We start from the raw sequence: 27,236 nt of genomic DNA on the forward strand, positions 1-27,236 counted from the left end.
GGAGTTCGGTATAAAGTAGGCTGGAGGGTTGAAAACCTCGGTCTGAGGATCATGACCGAGCTTCTCAACGGCTCCCCTCCAGCCGCACTTAAAGAACAGATCTTTGGCCGCATTGCATTGTTGGGCATAAGCATCCTCTGCCCTCTTGAAGCCTTGTTTGTCGGCTTCCTTCACCTTCTCTTTTATTTCGGCATCCTTCTTTCTTTCAAGTTTTAGCAACTCGCGCAAGTACTTGTCCTTCAGCACGATGGCAGTCTTTTGCTTTTCGGCCTCGGCCGAACTAACCATTCCGGTCAGACGACCGACCTCACCTCGGAGTTCGGCCATTTCCTTTCTGGCCTCCTCTAGTTCGGCCGATTTCGCCTCCGCCTCTGCCGCAGCTTGCCTTGTCACTTTCCTCAGCTCCAGCACCTTCCTATGGGTGATTTGATTTTTCTGGATAGCCTGACAAAGCAACAACTTCAATTTAGCCGAAGAAAAAGAAAAGTAGAAAAACAGAAATACGACCGAAGTTACTTACCAGAATCATTGATTTCGTGGCTGACCGGATGGATTTCAGCTCGGTGGTTAACTGTTTGTGGTGATGTTCCATGTCTTTAGGTAGACACACACTCTTGGCCAAATTGATGGCCAACAGGTGGTCCTTCTCAGCAAAAACCGAGTCTGTTTCCAGAATGTCTCGGTCGTTGAAAGATAGCTTCGGTGCCCAGCAACTGATGGTCCGGTCGGAAGACTCCGGTCGAGGGCTTGGTGGTAAGCTCGGCTGAATGACAGGTTCTTCATCAACCAAAACTCGTTCGGGTTCGGCAGTCCGGGGACGTTTGGTCCGGCGGGAAGAGGATGGCTGTTGGGAAGGGAGGGCGACAACGGCAGGCTGCGATTGACTGGGAGGCGTTACTTCGGGCCTAGCCGTTTCGGTAAGAAGGGCCCTAACTCTGCTCCTTTTCGCCATATCTTCTTCTGCTGTTAGAGGGACAAGTCTTATCTCGGGCAGAGTTGGGTCCGGCTCCGGTGCTTCCTCGAGAAGAAAATCAGTTACCTTTGCTTTGCGGCGACCGCTATACCGGTAGGTCGGCTCAAAATTTAGAAGCTTTGACCAACTTCTTTCTTTAACCCGTAGTGCGGCTCGCAGAACCCCAAGGTTGGGATAACTGTACAGGGAACGGAGATGGGCGAAATCTGCAATAAAGAGAAGTGTTAGTTCGGCTAATAAACTAAACAACCGAGATAACAAACAAGACAGAAGACCGAAGCAAAATTACCAGGCTCTCCCATTTTCCAATTTATAGGTCGGCCAGGAATTTGAGCTTGAAAATCCTCAAAATTCCCAGAGACCCAAAGGAAATCATCATCGTTAAGATCTTTGTCCGGAGTATGCTTAATTATCTTCTCTCGGCGGCGGCGAATTCTGAGGTAGTAGACCCACCCAGCATTCTTTGAGCCGATGGAATACTGATGGAATATTTCGGCTAGACCAAGATTTAGTCCGGTTTGGTGGTTTAATGCGTCTATTCCCATTATAATACGGTAAGTGTTGGTGGACAGTTGGGTAGGACATAACCTAGTCTGTCTAAGAAATTCGCAGATGAGCGGTTGGACAGGAAACCGTAGTCCGGTTTCAATGATTGACTGAAGGGTAAAAGGGACGGAGCCTTCATTGTCCCAGGGAGTAGCATCTTTCTTGGCCAACTCCAGTTGGACATCATCAGGAATCTGGTAGTCCTGCCTGAATTCGGCCATGCCACCAGGGGTTTCGACTAAATATCTATACTTACCCATTTGTTGAATAAGTTACGAATAAATTATTTCGGTACAAAAATTTGGCTCAGTAGCCCGGTTGAGCACACGTAGGAGTGCCTGGGCAACCTAAGTCTGCAAGGTAGAAAACAAAGGGGTTAAGCACAGATCGTGGGACCGCGCTACAAATTATAAGCAAGATATACAAATCCTACTTCGGCTCAGTGGGCTGGTTCTACCTCGGTTCATCAGAAGGTTTGTTAACTCGGTTTTGAGCAGGTTAGACCGGTTTTAACGTCTAGGGGCAGCTTTCTGAGTTCGGTCTAAAAAATTCAGAAAGCTGGTTTAGTCCCAAGGCCTAAATCGGTTGCAGTTTGAGGAAAATTACTTCGGTCGAAGCCCCTAGGGGCGGCTTTCTGAGTTCGGTTTAAGAACTAAGAAAGCCGGCTGGGCCCCGAAAGCCTTAGCTCGGTTATTGACCTAAGTACCTAGTTCGGTACGTGCACGTTTTTCCGGTGAGTTTATCTTGGCTACAGTGGTTGAGAAGAAACTACTGCTATTCCTTTGAGTCCTAGTCCGGTTGTTCTCTGAAATCTATCTACATACACAACACAAACAGTATCCTGGTTCGGTTGGGATGTGATTCTGGATCGAAATCGAGTTTTCTCTAGGGTATATGACATATACTCTTGGGTTCTATGGTTTCTTCATCAAAGTACGAAGAGCAAAGCAGACAAATGAAGAAAAATGTTTGCAAAAAGCATACAAAGCAAAAACAGATGGAAAAACAAGTAACAAAAGCGAGAAGGGTAGACCTGCTTACCAGATTGAAGAAGAAGAAGCTGAAGATGGAGCAGTAGCAGCAACAGAAGCACGAACACAGTAAGCTCAGAACTCGAGCAGCAAGAGAACAGAGAGAGAAGACGAAGGAATAGCAAAAGTGTAGAGACCCTAGCCTCAGGAATTACTTTTGTTAGAAAGCCCAAAATTTGGGCGGGAACCGTTTCAAGATCACAAAGCACGAAGACGGCGTGACAGCCGTCCTTAACCAATCAGAGCCTGCCACGTGTCATTGGAATGAGAAGCGTTACAGTCGCTGTGATTGAAGAGACGTTTTTGACCGGACATAGTGATATCCGAGGTAAAGTTAGATCGGCTAGAGAGGCTAAAGGGTTCTTAGATCGGCTGAAAAAGCCTAATGAAACTCTAGCTCGGCCAGTAGACTGGTAATCCCAATCTTGTTGCACAGATGGAATTAAGGGGCAATTGAGAGGGTAATTTTTGGGAAAAATTGGGCCGAGCTCCGAGTTTGGCTTCGAGGCCCAAAACGCGAAGGGCTAAGTAAAAAGGCCGTAATGGCTACTTCGGCCTAGGGGCAAGGTTACTCCGGCCTTAAGGAGACAAAGTTACTTCGGCCCGAGGAGGTGAGATTACTCCGGTCCAAGGAAGAGTAAAGCCACTCCGGTCCGGAGACAACTCGGAGTTAGGCCGGTCTCAGAGTTAGTCCGGCCGCAGTATGTTCTGGGAAGACCGGTTTCAGAATTAGTCCGGTCGTGACATACAGCGGTTGGGACGGTCAGAACTTGCTACTTGGAAGTTTGAACTAAGCACATCAAGGTCAAACAGGGCAGCCGAAGTAATCAATTGGAGGAGCAGACCGAGCTAAGTATAGTTCGGCCCTCTGTGGCTCGGTATAGCCAATTTTACTTCGGTCATGTGGAAGTTCGGTCATATAAAAAACCATCCCACTTGGTTTAAGCAGTGGGGGAGGGTGCAAAAGGATAAGCATTATCCTTAGGAGAATGAATCCTAGGAGGACTCTGCATGGAGAAGTACAAGTCCTACTAGGATTGTGCCATACGAAACTTATAAAAGCTCACAAGCAACACCTTGGAGGAGGTAATTGAACACAATCTTTCTGAGAACTTAGAGCTTTGTCTATTTGTCAAGTTTTCTGACTTAGGCATCGGAGAGGTTTCCGGCACACACCCGCCGGCTAGCTCACGTTTGTGTTTTCAGGTGACAAAGCGACGTCGTACGGAGGAGCGTGGACTTGGTCAACAGGATTATACGAGGAGAATTATTTCCTCCCCGTACACTTAACATCTTGCTAAACACGTTTTTTTAAATATAATCTTGAATAATAGATTTTAAAACTTTCTCCCCAGAATTAAGACAAACAAAAGTTTTTAAAAAGTCAAAAAAATGGTTTTAGTTAAATAATTTTAGAATTGAAATTTTGTTTCCATAACCTATTTACTCTATAATAATATAGGTATATAATTAGTCAACGAACAAAGAAAATCGCCAAAAAGACAATGACTTTAACTAATAAAAAATAATTTAATGGCTTTTTATATAAGCAAGTCGTATTGTTTGACCTGTTATATCGTCGACATACTAATTAATTACCTTTCATATTTATTTTTGTGAATTCTTAGAATAATTGTTCAACATTTGTAATCCCGACATCACATTCTCTATTGTCCAAAAACATGAATCTTCTTTTTTTTGCTTTTTTTTTTTTGTTTCCATATTTTGAAAAACAAATTTGGAAGAAACCTCATGCCTATTTTGAGAACATCAGTTAAAAGTTGAAAATTAACTTTTAACTTATTTTAAATCGTATTTCTTCGCACATAAAATAATTAAAAAAATTAAAAAATTAATTTTTAACTATGTTCTCCATAACTTGTCATGTTCCTCGCAAACGCACGCGCAAAAACTTCACACGTCAAATGTGGAGCCGACACGGGTTGTCATGTCAAATGTGTCCCTATGTATAAATAGGATTAATTATCCTTTATTCTTTTTACATTTTGTTGTTTTTTTATTTTGAACCTTAAAATTTATTTATTTATTCATTTAAACCTTTTCCATATTTTAAGTTTTTTTTTTTTTTTAAATTTACTTCAAAAAGTTAACTTAAGTCCAAAATTTAATGTGACATAAAATTTTAATATAAAATATATATTTTATATTGTGTGGCAGTTAACGTGATATTTTATGTCTAATTTTGAATAAAAGTTAACTTTAAGAGTAAATTAAAAAAAAAAAATTTAAACATAAAAGGTCAAAATAGAAAAAAATAAACTTTAAAGGTCAAAATAAAAAAATAATCAAATATAAAAGGGTAAAATATAATTTACTCGTATGAATATTAAATATAACGGTTATATTACATAATAATATCATCAATTTTTATTGAATAATTTCATATTTTAAGGGTGTATAATACAGTAAAAAATTGTTAAAAAAATAAAAAAAAGGCAAGAGTCATACAAAAAAGTTGAAATTTTTTTCTCATTCGATTTACTTTTTCACTTTTTTTTATAAGAAGGTCAAAAATTACTTCCAAAAAATCAACTTATTTTACATCATATTTTAATAAAAATAATTATTAAAAAATCATTTCCCAAATCAATCATAGTGCATGAAAAATCATTAGGTATTTTGGAGCACTGCTCCATGACTGAAAAACAGGTGTTAGAATCTACTATTTATACTAACAATTGTCAAATTGGAACACTACATAAATTTGTTTCAAAAGTACCGAATACAGTATTCTCCTAATTTTATTTACAATACTGTGTGATGTAGAAAATTTATTTTTAAAATGAAAAATTAATTATAGGTCTTAATATTTTAAGTGTAGGAAATTTTAATAATTAAAAATCAAATATGAACAGATTTGTTAATGGTCAATGAAAATTTTTGTCACTGTGTGTGATCCTATGTAAAATAGACTTATAAAAATAATTCCTTCAAAGTTCAAAAAAAAGAGTGTATTCTTAACCTGAAATCAAATCCTCATTTGTGTTAATCAAATTTATCAAAAAATCATGAATTCCACTTGTAGCAAAATATTTTTTTTCTAAAAAAAATAAAATTAAAAAAAATCAAAAAATTATATAATATACAAATTATGACTTAATTATAACTCATGGTGTATTATTTTGGTTATCAATTGAAAATATCTTTGCTAATTTCTTATATTGTTGGTTATGTCTAAAGTAGTGTATCGGGTCTTTAATTATACTTAAAGTGGTGTTTGGTTATGATCTATAACAATATTTTTATATGAAAATATTTAAGATGGGTTGACTAAGATCGTAAGAGTTATTCACATTAATATATAAAAGATTATACATTCAATCATAAACAATGTCTTCAAAGGGAATCAGACACAAAATCTCTATAATTTTAATAATTTCAATTCTCAAAGGAGTTCTGATTAATTATGTGACACATCATAATAACAGTAAAATTTTTATTTTAGCTAAATTATTTTTGCATATCTTTTCTGGTAGAACTCGTGAAGGTGCATTATTAGTAATATTATAAATTCAAAACTTTTATTTAGAAATTATTCAAGAAACATCAAGGTTTTTAAATATACACAGTCATTTTTAATGAATCATTATTTTTTCCATCTTAAAAAAAAAAAATTCATTATTTTTAAAATAATACTCTATACTATTTGTCATTTGACATTTGTCAATTTATCTTCAAAAAATTTAACCAAAAAATATTGAGTTCTATTATTTTAATGGAGATGACTTCTCTGTAGTTCACATAGTGGATTGGAGCATACGGGTTCTGTTTTGATGATCCAAACCGTTCAATATATAGAATTCATTGAGTATTTTATTTTTGTAAAAAATCATGTTGATAAGGTATTATCTTATTATAATAATTGAATAATCTATGTTTAAAATTAGAGTAATGCTACACTTATCATATTTTTATGTTATTTTTAATATACTATCTCACACGTGTTAGCATATCATTTGACATAAACATAAGTAGTGAATCTATTACACCAATAATATATTAACACATGAGATAATATATTAAAAGTGACATAAAAATATTAAACTTAAAGGGAAAACTTTGAAGTTTTAAGGTATTATATATATATATATATATATATTTTATTAAATATTTGTTTGCCGACCAAGCCATGACCCTTCGTGACTAAGGTCTCGTTTGTTTCACTAGATATAAAATGGAGGACATAATATAATGTGAGATTTAGTCAGGAAATATAATGAATGGAATATAAATATTGGATAGTATATCCCGCAAGTCATGTTTGTTGACTTGATATATAAGATTGGACATATGTTATGCATGTTTGTTTTACAAAATATATTGTGGGATATAACAAGTAATTTCCAAGATTGCCCTCATAATATTATATTATATTAAATTAAATAATATTATATTATATTAAATTCAAAATTTGTATTAAATTATATTATATTAAATTAAATTCAATAATATTATATTAAATTAAATTAAATTAAATAATATTAAATTAAATTAAATTAAATTCAATAATATTTATATTAAATTAAATTCAATAATTATATTATATTATATTATATTATATTAAATTAAATAATATTATATTATATTAGATTAAATAAAATAATATTATTATATTAAATTCAAAATTTATATTAAATTATATTATATTAAATTCAAAATTTTATATTCAATTATATTATATTAAATTAAATTCAATAATATTATATTAAATTCAAAATTTATATTAAATTATATTATATTAAATTCAAAATTTTATATTCAATTATATTATATTAAATTAAATTCAATAATATTATATTAAATTAAATTAAATTCAATAATATTATATTATATTAAATTCAAAATTTGTATTAAATTATATTAAATTAAATTAAATTAAATAATATTATATTATATTATATTCAATAATTATATTATATTAAATTCAAAAAAATATATTAAATTATATTATGTTAGATAGACAAAAGGATAAATTGAACTTTTTACATCATATCCCAACCAAGGGGATATGATATAATGGGGGGTGGTATTGTATATCCTCCACTTTTGAGGATATATAATCCCACCGGATATTATATCCCCTTCAAAAAAAATTACAAATATAAAATATATAAACCCCACCGAATATAGCCTCCGTTTGGGAAGTGGGTTGGCTTTTTGGCTTTTTTGGCTATTTTAGCCTGGGCTTAAAAGCTTGGTTTGGGAAGGACTTTTTGGCTTTTTGGTTTTTTTGAGTTTTTTTGTGAGAGAAGAATGTAATGATTATGGGTTGGATGTGATGTTTTGTTTGTTATGGCTAAAATAGCCTATTTTGTTTTTTGTGACTAAAATAGCAAAAAAAGCCTCCAACCCACCTTCCCAAACGGTGCCATAATATCTAATTTCAATTTTCATGTCCCCTAATCAAACATGCCTAAGTTTATAATATGCTGCTACACGCTACTTCTAATCATATTCTCTCTATATAGATGTACTTTGCACCCCCTCATAGTTTTGAGTCACTTCCAATACACACAACATACTCAAACATCCTAGCTAGCCCCAAAAAACCACAAAATCAACAACATTAAAACCTTCACTTCAACCATGAAAGTATTAGAAGCAGCCACGTTTCTCCGCCCAACGCCGCCCTTCGACAGGCTGTTTCCGGCCAAATCGCCCCGCCATCCCCAACGGAGATTTGTGCCCATTAGAGCAAAAAGAGGAGTCGACGGCGGAGACTTATACGGTGGAGATCGGCCGGTGGATGAGGGCATGATCGTCCTTCGGATGCGAATTCGGGAGTTGAAGTTGTCGGAGATGAGCCACGTGTTGCCTTCGGATTGGATGGAGTGGGAGAAGAAATATTATGAGAATTACAACGAGGATGTTTGTGAAGCAATGGGGTGGCTGCAATCGGTCTTGATGAATACAAGGCCGTCTTTGGCTATGGGAATGGTTGCACTTGTTGCTTTGAGTGTACCCTTTTCTAGTTTTGTTGTTCTACTCCATGCTATAGAAGTGGCTAAGGGGTTTGTATCTATGTTTCTCCGAACTATGTGAATTCGGAACCAACAAAAAAGAACAGAAGAAAAAGAAAATAGGAGGAACACTAGTGTGATTTACATATTAATGCAAGTTAGAAAGGTCTGCAATATTCTATATTTGAATTTCTATTTACTCAGATTGTGTTTGGATTAATTACTTGTGTGGATTTATAGATGAAAATGAAATGAGAGAATGCAATTTTTTTTACTTCTACCTTTTTCTTGTACTAATCTCTTCTTGAATTCTTGATCTAAATACAGTTTCCCAAGAGATTTAGGTCTTGTCAATTTGAGGTGATCTTTTATTATTATTATTATTATTATTATTATTATTATGAAAGAATTATTCCATGTACATCCTTCGATTATAATTAAACTTGGGCATATCCATATTATTAATTGTTGTTAATTGTTTCAATGTGTTAAATTAATCAGTTCTATCATCATCTTCTTCTTGTTTCAAGTGTCTCACAATTGAATTTATTAATTCAATACTTAATTTTAAATTTTTTTTTTCAATTACGAAGTATGACTTTTTTTTGGCTAACAAACTAATCCTATTAATTACTAGAAATGCGAAAGAAGTGTGTTTCCTCAGCATTTTTCGTAAAACAGATCATTTCATTCCTAATTTTATGGGGAGTTCTTTTTTTGAGTGCAATCAACTTTGAGTAAATACCATAAACATCCAATCATACAATTTTAATAATCACTATGATTGCAATGTGTAATCCCATTTTAAGTCAAGTAACCCACAAGTCATTGATGATTTTAGAGAAAGCAATCAAAGTTGCTTATATAAATTTATCACGCAGTTTTCAATTAGATTTTGTCTTCAAAATTTTTACCAGAGTACATAAAAAAAGAGAAAAATTTTGAGACTGAAATTCTCGTGTCTACTGAAACATATCGAGGGTTTTCTTATAAATGCATGTTGACGGCTTTTGGCATTGATGGGGCCGGTCAAAAGTAGATTAAGCTTTGGTAGTTTTTAAGATTTTTAGGTGAACAATACAAAGCTTCACATTTTGGTTTCTCCATTAAATTTGCCTCATGCATGTGACGAACTCAATATAAAATGATGTTGATTATTTCACCTTAATTCCAAAGTAACCATCCTTTGAAAACATTTAATCAATCAATCATGGCAGAGAAGGAAGGTGGGATTGTCAAGAAAGGCCATGAATTAGGGCTAATAATGGCAATTTCTCTTCTTGAAGAGCATGAACTTCTATTGGGACTCCTCCCTCTCGCCGATGTGGTTGAAGTTGGGTTTGTGAAGGACACTGGGTACATGCGGATTATACAAAAGAAGAAAGTTGAGCACAACTTCAAGATGATAAGCAAGCTTGTGAGTTATAATAGTGAAATAACTGGTTATGTCGAGAAGAAGAGGATCGAGAAGCTAAAGGGTGTGAAAGCGAAGGAACTCATGCTATGGCCTCCGGTCAATGAGATCACTGTTGATGACTTGCACACCGGAAAAATGCACTTCAAGAGGCATCACCAAAAGTTTTCCCGTGGAGGCGTTTGCTGCTGGGCAGTAATGGCTGTGCCCTAATTGGTTTTGAAAAGTTGCATATGGTTTTTAGTACTTTAATTTAGCTTCTTTCTTTCTTTTCTTCCACATTTTTAAGTGTTGTTCTATCCCATTTTAGTGTTTGTTTTGATGGGTTTCTCAAGGAGTTTGATGAAAATTAGCCAATATATATTGTCTGATGCATATACAGTTGATTTCTTACTTGAAGAGCAAATTAGAAGAGACTATTGTGTACCACTTCTGGAGTTTTTTCTTCTTTTTCAAAACAAAATTCTGAAAAGCCAAAGTAATTTTGAATTTATTTCCAAAGTCAAGTTATTGTAAATTTATTTTCAAAGCCCAACTTTAGTTAACATTATGGCCTCGTTTGGAAACAGACTTTTATAGTAACTTTTTTACTTTTTTGCTAAAATATAAAGTAAAAAAAATTAGTATGTTTGGAATGATTTTTTAATTTTTTACGAAAAAATATGCAAAAAATAGAGAAAAAAAAAGGGAATTTTGAATTATTGGTATAAATTGTTGGCTTTTAATTTTTTTAAATAACTTTTTTGACTTTTAAGTTAAAACAGACAGTTTCCAAACGACACTTATGTATTTTTTAAAGTCATTGATTGAAAACACGACTTAAAGTTTGAAATCGTATTTTTAAAATACAACTTCATAAAACAACTTAAATTTTTAAAAATAAATTCAAAGTAACTTGCATTTGAAAAACAAGTTTAATGTTATTTGCAATCATGTTTTTACCTTGAGTCATGCAAATTCTGCCAAATATGAATTTGGATAAGTTATGAAATGAAAACAAGATTTAAATTCGATGAATAAAATTGGTGGATAGATGGAAATTTATTTGATTGATGGAGAAAATAAATTGAAAATTTAAACACTTTGACAGCAGTGTGAAAGAAAAAGCGTTGAATATGTAATCTAAGCCAACCCACATTACTGACTAACATTGATTAATCAGATTTCTTAGGGTTATTTGGTTTTTGGGTTTGGTTAAAAAAATCACAAAAGAATAAAAAAAAAAGTCAAAAAATCATAAAAAGTTAAAAATTACAAAAAGACAAACAAAAAATTTATTATTCCAAAATTAAAAAGTCAAAAAAGCCAATTAAAAATATCAAACGAATAAAAAAAATCTCAAATTAAAAAAGTTTAAAAAAATTAAAAAATTAACTAAAAAAAGTTATTAGCAAACGAAGGTTAGAGTTAGGTAAATAGACATCCATGAAAATTGATTGGCTCTTTTTAAAAAGTATGCTACAAATTTAAAAATAAAATAATATAAAAAAGAGTGAAAAATACCTCCATGAAAATTGATTGGCTCTTTTTAAAAAGTATGCTACAAATTTAAGAACAAAATACTATAAAAAAGAGAGTGAAAAATACCTCCATGAAAATTGATTGGCTCTTTTTAAAAAGTATGCTACAAATTTAAAAATAAAATAATATAAAAAAGAGAGTGAAAAATACAGTGTAGCAGCAGTGCATTTGTTTTTAGTGGAGTGTGGAGCTTATTTAGAATAAATGTAGTGATGTCAACACAATTGTAATGATGTCAACACAAGATTTTGAACACTTTTCTAAATTTGTAATGTTTTCCATTTAAAAATGAGGTTTAGATGTTTTGCTAAATGGAAATACTTAGAACACCTTATTTTGGTTTATGTTGTATTTTAAAATGGAATTAATTTCAATTTCTTATGTAAACTGCATTTCAGAACGACAAACCAATCAGATTGTTTTAATTAACTTATCTTTTTGTTTTGAACATAAATCACTTTGCTTGGTTTAGGTTTTTTAAAAACACTTTTCAAAAAATTTTATTTTCTCACTTTTCGTATTTTTTTTTTGTTTTTACTAAATTTTTTAAATATTTTAAGTAATTTTTTTAATTTTTAGACACAAGTAACATAAATATACTTAAAAAGTATAATTTTCATAAAAAAATCTTTTAAAAATTCACTAAATACCAAAAATACAAAAATTCAGTACATTTTTTTATATTTTTGTATATTTATTAATTTTTTGAAATATTTTTTCACAAATATTTTACTTTTTAAATACATCTAAGTAAGGTGCATCTAAAAAAATAAAAAAAATGCTTAAAATTTTAAAAATATTTACTAAAAATAAAAAATACGAAAAACAAAAAACTCAATTTTCAGAAAATTAAATTCAAAAAACTGAAACCAAACCCACTGAATAATTTTGACACATGTTCTTTTTTCTAATGATTAGGTTAATTTTTAGGTTGAATATTTATATGGAGGGTAAAATTGGATTAAAACATAAGTACGAAAAATACGAAAAGTTGTTTGGTTTGTGTTTGAGAGATGTGTTTTAGAGATAAAAAGTATGAAAAGTTGTTTGGTTTGGTTTTTTTCAAAAGATGTTTTGGAAAATTATTTTGAGAGAGAGTTTTGGAAAAAGTGATTGATTTGATGTGTGTGAGAGAGAGATTTGTTTGGAAAACTTGTTTGGTTTACAAATTTTGAGAAATTTTTTTGGGAAAATTTGTTTGGTTTGATTACTTTTAAAAACTTATTTGTAGAGAAAATTTCCCAAAATTTTTTCAGAAATACAAACCAAACGAACCCATCTTTGAATAATTTATGAGTACTGCTATTAGCACTCCATCTATTATTTTGGACCTCTCATTTTTTAACTCTTTTTTATTATAATAATAACCTTAACTGAAATTACTAAAAAAAATATCAATAATTTTGAGATATCCCATCTTACAATTAAGTCCACACACCCACTACATCATGAGTTAAGATTTATAAGAGTATCCACATATTTCACCATCCATCTATCTTTTTCAAATCTCACCTTCAAAACATACTTACCCTCAAAACCTTGAAAATCTTTTGATGAGAATATTCCAACAGTAATGGTGACAACCATTTAATTACCTATATTTTTTAAGTGGAAATTTTTTCAGCAACTACAACTCCATAAGACAAGAGGTTTAGAACAATAAAAACTCAGAGGAGGTTTATAACTTGATAGTGTTCTTAGCTCAAAGGAGATTGACCTTATAAAGGTAAGTTTCTTGGAAAAAAAATAACAATAATAATAAAAACTGTTCATCATTTTTTAGGACTGAACTTTCGAACATATGACCGAAATTCGGGAACACAAACCTAAACATTATTTATTTGTTCGGGAACCGATAACCGAACATTTATTTTCTCAAGTCATGAACAAGTATGTGGAGATGAAGTAATAATAACATTCGTGGGTTTTGTTAGGGTTTTTGAGAGAGAGGCTTTTTGGAATATGTGGGTGTGGATTCAATTGAATGGGTAGAATGTTTTAACAATGATAATTTTGGTATTATTTGGGAGAAAAAGGAAAATTTAAAATTTTAGAATTTATAAGTGGGGATTAAAAAAATAGAAAATTCAAAATAATTGATAAAGTTCTAATAGCAGCACTCTAATTCATTTTTTTCAAAATTTAATATGGATAAATTCTAGTTGTTTTAGAGAGAAGAGTCAAATGGAAAATACAGATATGATGGATATGGATATGCTTTATTTCAACTCACAGGGGTTAAATTAAAAGAAAATGATATGATGAAGTGATAAGGATTGAAAGAAATTCGAAAATTGAGGACTCTCTTTTGTTTTGTTTTGTTTTTTTTCTTTTGGTTGGATGTGGGTGTTATCTAACGACAAATATGTTAGATTATTTGTTTCTGTTTTCATTTTTATTAGTGATCTATAAATATTAATAACCAAGATAAATAATTTAAATTATTAGAAGGAGATCAGTAATTGACAAACTAACATAATTAATACTTTTTAATTCGCTTAAATAAACTGTAGATAACTGTGAATATATTTTTTAGTATTGTTTTGTTTCGTTGGGAGGTGTAAAAGTTGAATTTTTTCTTAGTTCATGAATCATGAGAACTGATTCATTAAGCATAATAACAAACAATCTATAGTACATGTTGGTTAAATGAATATGGTTAAAAGCATTCACATCATCATTCAAGGGTGAATTTAAAACTTTCTTAACCTTTTGATGTGATACAAAATTTTATAGTAAGTAAAGCAACACACACTAAACAAAATAAACAAATAAAATAATAAAAATGCTAATAGTGTCATTTAAAAAAAAAAATTGCTGTTGAAATTTATTTTATACTATGTTTTTAATATCCAATTTAGACTATTTTTTGAGTTCAAACAAAATAAGGTTCATCAAAAAGGCACTTTACAAATTTAAATTTCAAACATAACTCAAGTAAGAAATTTCCATTATGAAAGTCACATACTAGTGTGAAAGATGATAAATGGTGACATTGCTCTTCTTATGTATGAAGAGAGAGTTTCGGAGTTTTATGTCCATATTTTATCAAAAAATAAAATTAAAAGTGATATGAAAAATAGTGATTTGAAATACTTTGGTTTCAGATTATTTTAGTTATAAAAAGACAAAATAAGCTAAAAGTCAAGACAAAATATCATATTCAAATCATAATCATTTTATTTATTTTTCATAAAAGTTAAAAAATCTATTCAAAATGAGACTTTTTAACCCCAAATTAAAATAATTAAAAATCCAAAATATGAATTCACTTCTCAAACGAAAGCTTAAAAAGGACACTTAAATTTCAAATATAACATAAGTAGGAAATTTCCATTACGAAAGTCACATACTAGTGTGAAAGATGATAAATGGTGGCATGACTCTTCATATGTACGAAGAGAGAGTTTTGGAGTTTTATGTCCATATAAAAAAAATTATATAAACATAATTAAATTATATATATTTATCAAGAAGGAATATATTAATTACTACATGGAGTCCATTTGTGGTGAAAATAATATACTTTCGTTTGGGATATGGGTTGATTCTTAAATTTTTTTAGCCTAAGACTATAAAGTCTCGTTTGAGATGATTTTTTTGAATTTTGTAAAAAAAAAATGAAATAATTAGGATTTGGATGTGACATTTTATCTTATTGACTTTTTAACTTATTTTATCTTTTTATGATTATTTTAATCCAAAAAATTCATGCTAAACATAGCCTATGAATACTAACAAATTAAGATACATTTAATTGGCTCCATTATGTACAATTTAATGATGTGAATTTTATATTCCTTGCATAATCACTTGTCTTTTTCTTAACTTGCGTATCTAAGAGCATCTCCAACAATCTTTTTTCATGTTTTTTCAAATTTTAATTAAAAAATGTCTTTCTTATTAAGGAACCACTTTTTTAAGTATCATCTCCAACAATACTTCTCATTTTTTTCTTTATATATTTAAAATATTTAAAAAATATTTCTTCTTAATTATTTTTTATAATTTTTTTTCCTAAACTTTATTCTCTCTCCTCCACCATTTGAAAAAAAGAAAAAGAATAAGAGAGTAAACTATATATATTTTTAATTATAGGGAGTGAAAGTTCTCTCCCTTGATAGGGAGTTAAATAAGGAGACGGTTGAAAGAAATTCTTTTGTATTTGATTTCTTAAAAGAGAACAAAAGTGTGAATAAGGAGACCATTAAGAATGCTTATAGCACATTCCAATCATAAAAAAACAAAAAAAAAAAAAATATATAGCACGTCCATCCATGCATATCTTTTGTCATATATTGGACAAATGACCTAACTAAAAAAATAATATATCTAGGTTTTAAATTATTTGTCTGTTACGCAAAAATAAAATTTTTAATAATAAAAACTTAAAAATATTAAAATTTTTAATTTTTTTTCACCAATTAAAAGACCTCATTGAGTAATTTTAATTTGTAAAAAAATTTAAAAATTTAGATATAAAAATACATTATTTTTAAGTTCTTGATTTCCATGCCAAGCAAATAATTTCGGATGGAGAGAGTGTAACTAAAGAAAATTTGAAGCTCAAGCAAAATATAAATATGAAAAGGGCTATTGCTAAAACAATATACTTTGGGAATCATTTAAGGTGGAGTTTTTCCCTCTCCATATGCCCTCTAATTTAGATTTTTATTTTTATTTTTTGAAACCCCATCTTAGATTGATGAGCATTGGTTAATTCAAAAGATTAATACATATATTACGTCACTATTTTAAGTAGTTCTAGAGTATTATGTGGCATTACCTATGTGATATTCTAAACTAATCATTTAACAAAAAAATGTTATTAGTGGTGCTAATTCACTTTTGTTAGGTAATAATTGAGAGACAAATGTGTGTTGTGAGTTTTTTATTAGCTAAGAATATTCATTGATAATAATAACACATGTATTTCAGAAAGTTTAATAAAAATTTGAATAAATTACGGATTAGTCTTACATGATGAATTTAAATATCTATAAGTTTTGTACAACTAATAGTCTTAAAATACTTATTATAATATTAGCCCCTCATAAAATTTCTGACAGTCGTGGTTAAAAAGTAGGCTTTAGTGAGCCCATGGCCCTTGAGCCATCATGGCTTGCCTTGTCAGGCAGACCGTCAAGTATTGGTTTCAAACTCGGCCCACCCTGCTCTAGAAGCCCAAACAAAAATCAATATTATTGTATTGCCCAATTGCTTAAAGGGATTTTTGGTGAAAAGTCCCTCCCATTGGGCCTATTTTGTGTAAAGCCCACGGAATTAAACAATGACTCCAAAAGCTCCTCAATTAAAAAAATGTCATGAATTGACTGAAATGTCCTTCTATATAAGTGGAGAAATATGAAACAATTAACAGTAAAAATTTACTATCAATCAAAGTAAAATTTTACTGTCACTATCAAAGTACAATTTTATTATCACTATCAAAGTAAAATTTTACTGCCACCACAAGTCCAAAAGTCAATTTGTGTTGATAAAATTTTACTATGATTTAGTGTAACATTGTACTATATTTTAGAGTTATTTTTTAGTATTAGGTTTGCCCAAGATTTGACAACTCATACAGTGTGTTACCAATACAACTTGAGACATGAATGTAAAAGTAAAATTTTACTCTGCATAAAATTAAAATTTTACTCTGAAATAAAAATAAAATGTTACACTATGAATCTAAGAGTAAAATGTTACCCCCTGAATTTAAAAGTAAAATTTTATTCTGTATAAAAATAAAGTTTTACTCTGACTAAGAGTAAAATGTTACACTCTGAAATTAAAAGTAAAATTTTACTCTGTATAAAAGTAAAATTTTACTCTGAAAAACTAGTAAAATGTTAGACTCTACACAAACGTAAAATTTTACTCTGTATAAAAATAAAATTTTACTCTGAAAAACGAGTAAAATGTTAGACTCTGAAGCTAAAAGTAAAATGTTACTTTGCACAAAAGTAAAAAAGCGAAGGCAGTGTTTGTGGCGGCTGAAGTGTTTGGCAATGACCACCTCTTGGCAGTAAGATTTTACTGTCATTCTAACACCAGGGTAAAATTTTACTCTAATTCTCTCAAACAAAATACAAAGCAATAGAACCAGAGTAAAATTTTACTCTAGTTCTGTCAATGAAATTAGATAAAAAAACAACAAAAATAAATCAAAAAAAAAAACAAACAAAAACAAAATAAATTAATCAACAAATCAACATATTTAATTGAAAAGAAAAACTTCTAAAACTCGATCAATAATCACAAATCTCAATGAAACTCTCGTTCAATTGAGAGTGTTGATCGTTGGCGGCGAGATCGTCTATTGTTAACCAAGTGAGAGATCTTTGGCTGCGAGATCTTTAGATTTGGAGATCGTCTTCATCGATTTCGTTCCTGCGAGATCTTCAACTCAGATTTCAAATATTTCAGATGTATGATACGTATATATAGAAGGATAATATTGTGATAAAAAAAAATAAAAATTATAAAATATCTTTATTAAAGTAGACATTTCCTACTCATAGATTTTTTGAAAAAAAATTAATTGAGCTATTCTTTATCCTAATAAAAAGGCCCAAAAGAGAGGATTTCATCAAAAAAAAAAAAAAAATCCCTTGATTATTAAATTGTTAAGGAGACTGGGTTTTTTGCGCCTCATCTACAAGTCTCTTCTAGCTTCAAATTAACTTGTTGGATTGTTTTTTTGTTTTGAATTTTATCTTTAAGGAAGTTTTTTTATTTATAAAAAATCAACAAACTTTAACCTTTAGGGTTCTATTCTACTAGATGGATGAGAAAAGTACAATTTTTTTAAAATATTGGAAAAAACTTTTGAAATAATCTTTTTTTGTGGCAATATTTTTATTTTTTACTTTTTAAATTAATTATATAAAATGGACCTGAAATGCTAAAAAAAAAAATTGACATAATTTTTAAAAAAAAAATCACTAAAGATATATTTTATTTTTTTTTATATTTCTAAAATCTATGCCAAACTCACCTTAAATTCTAATTGAATAAATCTTGGCGTACACATGCAAAGAACAATAATAATTGATGCTCATTTAATCATATGTCATTTTCTAATCATCCAAAATAATGTAAGTATTATGGAAAATTGAAATTGAAATAATCAATAATAATTCTTTGATAAATGCCATCGTCATAACAATTAAAAGAAATACAAAATCATCAGCAGTAAATGAAAAAAAAAATAATAAATCATATTTTTTCCCAATAAAATACCATGAATCATGTGTTAACAAAACTCAAAAAATAATTTATTGAGTAACATAAGACAAAAGTAAGAACTTTATTTGAAAAAAAAAAAAATTAGGCCTAAGAGGCAGGTATGTTTGGTTTGAGTTTGGGAGATGAGTTTTAGAGATAAAAAGTACGAAAAGTTGTTTGGTTTGATTTTTTTCAAAAGATGTTTTGGAAAATTATTTTGAGAGAGAGTTTTGAAAAAAGTGATTGATTTGATGTGTATGAGAGAGAGATTTGTATGGAAAACTTGTAAACCAAACAAGTTTTGGAAAAAAAATTCGAAAAAATTTGTTTGGTTTGATTACTTTTGAAAACTTATTTGTAGAGAATTTTTCTCAAAAATTTTTGGGAAACACAAACCAAACAAATTATTCGATTCTTAATTTAAGAATTTAACAAGAATTAATGATTATTACTTAATTTAAATCAGAACCAAACAATCCTCTCGGTTACGTTTGAGATATTGGTTCAATTGATTTTTTTCAACACCCCATTATTCGGTATGCATGTGGAGAAAAATGATAAAATTTTGTTTTAAATTATTATTTTTTAAAAAAAATTAAAATTTTATTTCTTAATTCTTAAGTTTTTATCCTTTCACGCCCCTAAAAAAATAAAGGAGAAAATATACATAAATAAATTATAAATTTTTATTAGTATCTATTTAAATTAAAATATTAAGATTTAAATTGATAAAATAAAAAAAATGGTTTATTATTTTATTTTATTTTAAATATAATTTAACCCAAGATAAATAAATAAATAAAATGGAGCATCCAAACACAGCTTTGGGGAAGGGAAGAACCAGTGAAACAGTCATGGGGGATTTGCAATTAGAATCTCCGAGGTCCCTCAGCTTTCCGCCTCTCACTTTTCACTCCCACAGAGAGGAGAGAGAGAAAACAGAAAAGAGAGAAGGAGAATATAGAATAGTGGGTGGATTGGCTTGGAATGGTGTACCACCACCGATGATGACAACACTCTATCTCTTGCTTCTTTCGAAAACAGAAACATTAAAGAAAGAAAACCCCAATCTTCAGATTTGAGAAGGAACAAAGAATGAAATCAAAAACAACAAAAACAAAAACAATACAGAATGGTTTCCTTCTGTTTTAGACATCCTAATCCCATTCTTGTAAGCTTCTCTCTCTCTCTCTCTCTCTCTTTCTCTCTCTCTGTGTGTGTGATTGGTTTCATGTTAATTTTCCCTCTTATGGCTTCTCATTGATTTTTCAAGCTCATTTCTGCTTTTTACAATCTGGGTTTTTTCATTGAATCATATCTGTATGTGGGTTTTGCTTTTCAACTTTTGTTTTCCTCTCTCTGTCCTGATCTGGGCTTTGTAACCTTTGTTCCATTTTTGTTTTCTCATGTTTCTTTTGTTCTTTCTTTTTTGTTTTTTGTCCTCTGCACTTTTGTGCTCTCATGTTAAAGATTCCTTCACTTTTAGCATTTATTTTTCTAATTGGTCTGCTTTATATCTCCAATTTTGTTTCTGTGTTGGTTTTGATGCAGCTTAATTGTTGCTTTTTGACTTTTACACATACCTCCATCTCCATTATTAGGTTTCCCTGCCCCTATTTTTATGTGATTTGCTTTTTGACATTTTTGTTTTTGATGTTCTAAACTTCTTTTTCTTTCATTTGATGACTTTTATCATTTCTATTGCAGATGTCTCACTATTTTTGGCTTTGAAAGAGGTGACCCTTCTTTTATTTTGCTTTCTTGGTTTCTTCATCTAAATTACTATTGTATGTAAATGCAGGGTAAGTTTATTGGGATTTGATTACCCACATTCTTAGCAAAAGAGAAGGGATCGGATAAGGGTTGGCTTGATTATTATTTTTCTTTGCATTTCTTTTTTAATGCAAACAATTAGTTGTGTAATTTGAAGGATGGGGGATCATTTTGAGCTTCTGGTGGATCGGTTGCTCACTGAATCCACCCTTGAAGCCGCTATTGAGAGCAAAAAACAGTTGCAGCATGACATTCCATCGGCAAGTGAAGATACGATGAATGGTTTTTCTTCTCATAGGATGGATGCTGATAGTGGATCATCACCGAGGAAATTGGTTTTGTGTAGAATTTGCCACGATGAGGATGAAGATTCGAATATGGAGATTCCTTGTTCATGCTGTGGCACTTTAAAGGTCAGTTTCTTTAGCCTCTAATCATTTGAGTAAAATACCAAATTGTTGATGAAAATTTTGGTTTAGTATTAGTTTCGTGTCAATTACTTGTAGAGTGTTTGCAAAACTTGTCAAATTGATGGAACAGTTCAATATACTTCTACCATAACATTCAATTTTTATGTTCTTATAGGTGCATTGTTTTGCTTCCTGTCTCGAAGTGATTATCTGCTTTGGTTTATTTGTTACAGTTCCTCAATTCCATATTCCCAGTTTAGTTTCATGCATGAAATTCAAACCTCAAGTTCATCCTTACATTTCCAATTTTTCTGGTCGATGCATATTTTCATTCTTGAGGTTTTACAATTGTACAATTGGATTATCCATTTTGGCTGCAATCTTTGTTCTAGAATGCACATAGCTCTTGTAGTCTGATTGTGTGCAAATTGGAATGAGTCTATCATCCACTTTGGTATCTTATTGAACCAAAACGGTGATATTGTTACTTTGCTGATCAAGAATTTACATTTTTGGTAAGTATCATGATCGTCCAATAAGAAGGCTTTCCATTTTTCCAAATGAGCGATTTGATAACCTATTGATTCCATAACTGATTGCAATGTTGATCATTCGGAGGGGAATATAGGAATATAGGATGAAGTTTCAATTCATATACTTTTTCAAAAAAAAAAATGTTAGTGTGAATGTAATTGTGGAGGGAACTGTAATTTCTTGAAATACTTTCTCAATGAACCTTTCTTTTCTTTCTCCAATGACACAGACTGCCTACTTCTCCTTGGAGTTCCTTTAACTCTAATATTTAAGTAAGTTGTATGGTAAGCAGGTCCTGTTAACACGGGGAAATTTGTGTGGAATTGTACTTCTTATTATTAACCACTAGTTCTTGAAATCTGGGTAACACATGTTTGCGGGATTGGAGATGCAGTCTCAGTAGGGTTGTATACAACTTTTCATATAGTGATCAAGTAACTAATAGTAATCCTGAGTATCAAATTTCGTATAAAATCATGTAACAAGAACTATGATCATTGAGTATGAAAGTCTCAGCCCGCTGTAGACATTTTGGTGTGAGAAAATCTCCAATTACGATAGCAGTCTTTTGAAGTTAGTTTTTGAACTATGATCTAAGAAGCATGGATACGGACACGCAATGCGACGCGACGTGACACGACACGGACACGCCGACACGTCAATTTTCAAAAAATATAGGATACGACACGACACGACACGACATGTGGGAGACACGTATGAAATATATAATTTTATATATTTATTCTTTGTTATATATATGAATATAGCATTCAAATATAATAAAAAATGCAATATGACACAAATTCCAATAAATTTATATAATTTTTGTTTTATTATTACATCTTAAGTTATTTTGTTCAAATTTATAATTAGTTTCATCTGTGTTTAATCGATAGATATGTGTGTTTAAGCGATAGACATGTGTGTCCTTCAAATGTCTAGGTCTTTAAAAAAAATTAAAAATGACACGTTTTGAAAAGTGTTGGACACGTGTCGGGGAAGTGTCCAAAAAGTATCGGTGTCCAATACGGACATGACACGGATGTCACCTTCTTAGAAGTGTCCGTGCTTCTTAGACTATGATCATTGAGTATGGAAGTCTTAGCCCACTAATTACATTTTGATCTTTTCATCCTTTCTTTTTTTTTCTGAATGCTATGTTTCTTTATAGTGGTTTCAGATGCTTCCATCTTTATCAGTAGTCGCTTAACATTTTCTTCACTTTCGCAGTATGCCCACCGCAAATGTGTCCAAAGATGGTGCGACGAGAAGGGTGACATTATGTGTGAGATTTGCCACCAGGTCTGCTATTGATTTCTTATATATGTGCTTTTGATTTTTCAATGCTTTTAAATTATTTGGTATGCGATGATATTTGTTAAGTAATACTATCCATTATTAATCTGAGACGGTTACTAGTTTCGTATTTGTTTGAATGAAAAATTGCAGCAATTCAAGCCAGGTTACACAGCACCACCTCCTCTGTTTCATTATGGCAATATTCCAATGAACTTCAGGTATTTTCTTTACTTCTCTTTATACAATTTTGATAAACTGAGATTTTTAAATTTTTTGCTGCTTTGGTTTTTGGATTCTTCTCTCTTCTCATTGACAAGTGTTCCAATGAACTTCAGGGAAAGTTGGGAGGTTTTGAGAAGAGATATGTATAATCCTCAATTTTTAGCTATGGTTGCTGCTGATCGCAGCTTTCTGGATCCCAACTTTGATGACTTTTCAGCTCCCACTTCAAGAAGCCTGACATGTTGTCGTGTGGTTGCTATAATTGTAATCTCTCTCTCTCTCTCTCTCTCTCTCATTTGTGTGTGCTTGTCCGAAGGCGAAGATATAATAAAAGTAATAATCAAGATGATCCTCAGTAAATTAGCCAATGACTAAAGTTGTAACTAAAATTATGTTCAATTGGGCCTTCTAAGATCCGGATTGGATTTGCATATGTTTGGTAAATAAAATAATCTTTGCCTTTGGAATTAATCAAGAAATAAAATAAAATGAAAACGATGAACTACTTGTATAAATAGAGGTGAGGCTTGCCATGATCCTTAATCCTAAATTTAGTTATTTTGATGCTAAATTTATTTTTGAGCGTTTACATTACTTGAGTTAAATTCTCTTTCAAATCCTTCTGTAGTTCTTGAGGAATAAATCTTCGGAGCATGTCAATTTTAAGCATTCTAGAAGCATAAAGACTGATATTTCTTCCTAGTATTTAGATATTATCATCCTCTCAAGTTAATCCTTTCTCATTTTCAAATGCAGTTCATGGTTCTTCTGGTTTTACGCCTTACTCTACCGATCATAATCGGTGGAGCCGGAGATTACACAATTACGTTGTTCATGGTGAGGATGGCAACGACATTTTAATTTTGCAGAAAGAATTATGATGATATTTCAGCATATTGATATCTAAGAAAGTATATACCTGTTTCATTTTTGCAGTTACTGATTTTGAGAACCGTCGGGATCCTTTTGCCAATCTACATCATGGTTAAAGCAGTTACTTGTATCCAACGTAGGCAACACCAACAGGTCAGTTCAGTACCATGTCAAGTTGCAAATTATTTGTTCGGATAATTAGGTTAAGTTGGTTTCAAACCCTCGCTGCACGTCTGCAGTAAATACCGGTCTAAAGACTCTTCTTAAAATTGAAAATTGACAGGAATATATGGGGAGCTTCTATTTCTCTAAGTTCACACACTTCGGCAGTTTTTTTTTTTATTACAATTTTATCCTACTGTAAAATTTCCATATGACCCTTATTTTCTCCATTCCTAATCCTGATCTCCGAACCATTACGACTGCTGGCCACCACTCTAGCCACATCCCCAATAACTGGTCACCAACCCATCTTCCTCACCCAACATCTCGGACACCACCATCACGAACCCCACCACTGTTCGTACTACCAATCGCTGCTAGTCAGATATCAACTACTAAACCAATAATGTTTGTTCAAATATCAACTATCAAACCCAAAGTGTTTTTTCATAAAACTATCATTGAACATATCTGGTGTTCGAGGGTGATAGTGGATGGTGGAGGAGTTGGGGTGGTCGGGAAAGTTGAGGAAAGGGGTAATAGCACAAGAGGGTGGGGGGAGGGGTTGTAGTGGTAAGGGGGAGGAGGCCGGTAGTGGCGTTGGGTAGCTAACTGACGGTGGAGGAGAAATGATTAGTTAGGGTTTGAAAGTTGTTGAAGGAGGGTATTATTAACATTGTAGGTTCAATAGGCTATTTTAGCCAAGAAATCACAAGAAGTTGTCATATCACACTTTTTACTTATCTGCACATCTTTTTGTAAAAAGTCAAAAAGTTAATAAAATAAACAATTCCCAAACTAGCCCTAATCTCTTGAGAAAAAAAGTGCACTGAGAGGATTTAGTGTGCGGCCAATAGATCAAGAGGACCTGCATGAAATGTAGTTTATGGTTTTCTAGTTCTAATTATTTAGACAGGTATTTAAGTGAACTTGCAATAAGTCGGTCCCATGATCTGTAATATATTTCATTTTGAATTCGTTGGTTTTTCATTTTTTCTGTGTGCTAGGAAGCCCGTAATGTCTCTCTTTTCGCGTCGGACGAAGAATATGAACTGCCGCAACTGCAGCCTCAGCTACATCTCATTCATATACAGTAATTTCTGCAAGAAAGAGTTGAAAACAGCAGTGCAACTTGTAGTCTTCTATTAGATGCAAAAAAATAGGAGTGATCGTAAAGGTCTAGTCTCCAGATGGTGATGAAGTAACGTTGCTGTGGCATCCATGGAACATATGTAGTCTTGCTTCATGAAATGCTATGAGTTGTAAGATCTGTACAGTAGGGTATGCTTCACTGTAAATAACAGTATCACTTGCAAAAAAACAAACAAACAAAATAGGCCTGGATTTGCAGCTTCCTGCAAACATGAGAATATAAATAACATATTGGCAGTTTCTTCTCTTCCCATAGGAATCCGGATCACCCGTCGCCTTCCCCTGTCGCCCCCAAAACGACGTCGTTTTGGGGGCAAATTTTCAAAAAAAAAAACGCAGAGAAGAGGGAGGAAGGAGAGGAAGAGGGAGAGGGAGGAGGGAGGGAGGAGGCTGCGAGCTCGCCGTCCTCGTCCCTCGCCGCCGTCATAGCCGCCGTCGCAGGTCGCAGCAGCTCCACTTCGTCGCAGCACCTGCGACCGCCGTCGCCTCTGCCTCCGACCCGTCTCCACCTCCTCGTCCTCGTCCCCTGTATTTATGGCCCCCTCCAGTCCGGCCCTTCCCCTCCTCCTCCCTCCCTCCTCCTCCCTCCCTCTTCCTCTCCTTCCTCCCTCTTCTGCGTTTTTCTTTTTTGAAAATTCGCCCTCAAAATGTCGTCGTTTTGGGGGCGACAGGAAAGGGCGACGGGGAAGGGCGACCGACGATCCATTCTCCTTCCCATAGGTGGCATTTTTTCTGTCTGTGAATTGATTGAAATTTGCCTGCAGCAATACTTTCTTTTCCTTGCCTTCTAATTTTTGAAGGCAACTTTTGTAGTGCAAACCCTCAAAATATACGATACAATGTAGTTGAAAATGAGTCAAAATGAACAAAGCTACTCGAGTTTATTTTCAAGGCAAATTTGTTTTATAAACAAGCTAAACTTGATATTTTAAAACCAGTCAAAGTTTTCAAGCTTTAAAAAAATCTACTATTCTATTTAGTGACTCGATCATATGCGTCATAATAAATCAAGCTATACTTATCTCGTACCACTATATTTAGCAACTTAATCATATGCATCGTAATAAATCAATCTATACTTGACCTCAACTCATGATCACATTTTGAAACTTTTGAAAGTTATGAAGTTTTCACCAAATTGCGGCTTCTACACTCATGTGAGATATTTAATCATTTATTTAGTGAAAATTTTGATATCCCTAATATTATTCATTTTTATAGGCATTGTCCATGATGAGATTGTTTGCAATGCCATGGAGGAAAGTCATCATGCATTGTATCCTAGGCCAGTCGGTATTTGAACAGTATTTGATTGGTAAATGGTTTGATGAATTGATAATACTTTAACATAGCCCTGCTATTAGGTCTAATCAATAGAAAAGATAAATTATCAATAAGTTTTACTTTTAAAATTTATTGATAAATTTATTATTTTTTTAATTTTTATAAATAAATTTATAATAATAAATTTATTAATTAAGATTTATAAATAAATAAATCTAATTAATAAGAGTGAGACGTTAGTTGCATCATGTGTAGTGGCGGAGATATAGAGGGTCCGGGGGGGTCACGTGTCCTTAGGTTTTGGAATAATCTTTTTTTTTTTACAAATATAAAGAAAATATTTTAAATAAAAAGTTATAAAATATTATTTAGAGAGAAGTGTTAATGATATTTTTAAAATTATGAGAATAATAATGGTTGTTTTTTATTGAAAATAAAGATATTACGATAAGTCATATTATTATCTATGAAAATTTCAATACAATGGTAATGTCTATCATTATTGATATATAAATATAATTAATCTTAATGAAGATATGAAATTTATTGAATTGTTAGTTATATTTGACATGTGCGATTCATTCTCTATGTGTTTCTTTACTATTGATTGGTGATATCATATGTCAATGATGATGTAGTCTTACTATTATATTAAATTTTTATTGAAACTTCGTATATAAAAAATTATTTTATCATTATATACTTTATTTTAAAACTTATATCTATGACTTTTTATTTTTATATTATTCATGATATATTAGTTACAAATAATATATATATATATATATATATATTTCTTGAATTCATTGTAAAAATTTATGTAAAATA

General features: G+C 31.5%; 4 protein-coding genes across 9 annotated transcripts in view; 3 read left to right on the top strand and 1 right to left on the bottom strand.

Annotated features, from left to right (window-relative positions):
• Positions 1-2,010, bottom strand: part of LOC145824400 (uncharacterized) — a 55,893-nt gene extending 53,883 nt beyond the window's left edge. The window contains exons 1-3 of the mRNA XM_082924047.1: positions 1,263-2,010; positions 521-1,179; positions 386-444 (exon numbers count right to left, since the gene is read on the bottom strand). Coding sequence (XP_082780173.1) covers positions 386-444; positions 521-1,179; positions 1,263-1,779 — 1,235 coding nt within the window. The 5' untranslated portion in view covers positions 1,780-2,010. The remainder of the gene's footprint in view (positions 1-385; positions 445-520; positions 1,180-1,262) is intronic.
• Positions 2,011-8,157: 6,147 nt separating this feature from the next.
• On the top strand, positions 8,158-8,613 carry LOC145824401 (uncharacterized). The gene has a single exon (XM_082924048.1). The coding sequence runs from the start codon at positions 8,158-8,160 to the stop codon at positions 8,611-8,613; it is 456 nt and encodes a 151-aa protein (XP_082780174.1).
• Positions 8,614-9,741: 1,128 nt separating this feature from the next.
• On the top strand, positions 9,742-10,158 carry LOC114267453 (uncharacterized). Its single transcript, XM_028208493.2, has one exon. It carries the CDS (start codon positions 9,742-9,744, stop codon positions 10,156-10,158), a length of 417 nt encoding a protein of 138 aa, XP_028064294.2.
• Positions 10,159-19,517: 9,359 nt separating this feature from the next.
• LOC114267412 (uncharacterized) lies at positions 19,518-25,364 on the top strand. Of its 6 annotated transcripts, none has more exons than XM_028208441.2 (9): positions 19,518-19,870; positions 20,407-20,435; positions 20,630-20,885; positions 22,647-22,718; positions 22,866-22,933; positions 23,051-23,201; positions 23,694-23,774; positions 23,874-23,963; positions 24,980-25,364. In XM_028208441.2, exons 3-9 carry the CDS (start codon positions 20,631-20,633, stop codon positions 25,067-25,069), a joined length of 807 nt encoding a protein of 268 aa, XP_028064242.1. In that variant the 5' UTR covers positions 19,518-19,870; positions 20,407-20,435; position 20,630; the 3' UTR covers positions 25,070-25,364. The 6 variants fall into 6 exon arrangements, with proteins under 6 accessions (XP_028064242.1, XP_028064243.1, XP_028064244.1 ...); XM_028208442.2 differs by having other exon boundaries at positions 19,526-19,870; positions 20,407-20,501; XM_028208443.2 differs by having other exon boundaries at positions 19,526-19,870; positions 20,501-20,885.
• Positions 25,365-27,236: the final 1,872 nt, after the last annotated feature.

This window comes from Camellia sinensis, chromosome 4, assembly GCF_055761805.1.
Source record: "Camellia sinensis isolate YWXY chromosome 4, ASM5576180v1, whole genome shotgun sequence".
In the NCBI taxonomy this organism is placed as follows: Eukaryota; Viridiplantae; Streptophyta; class Magnoliopsida; order Ericales; family Theaceae; genus Camellia; species Camellia sinensis.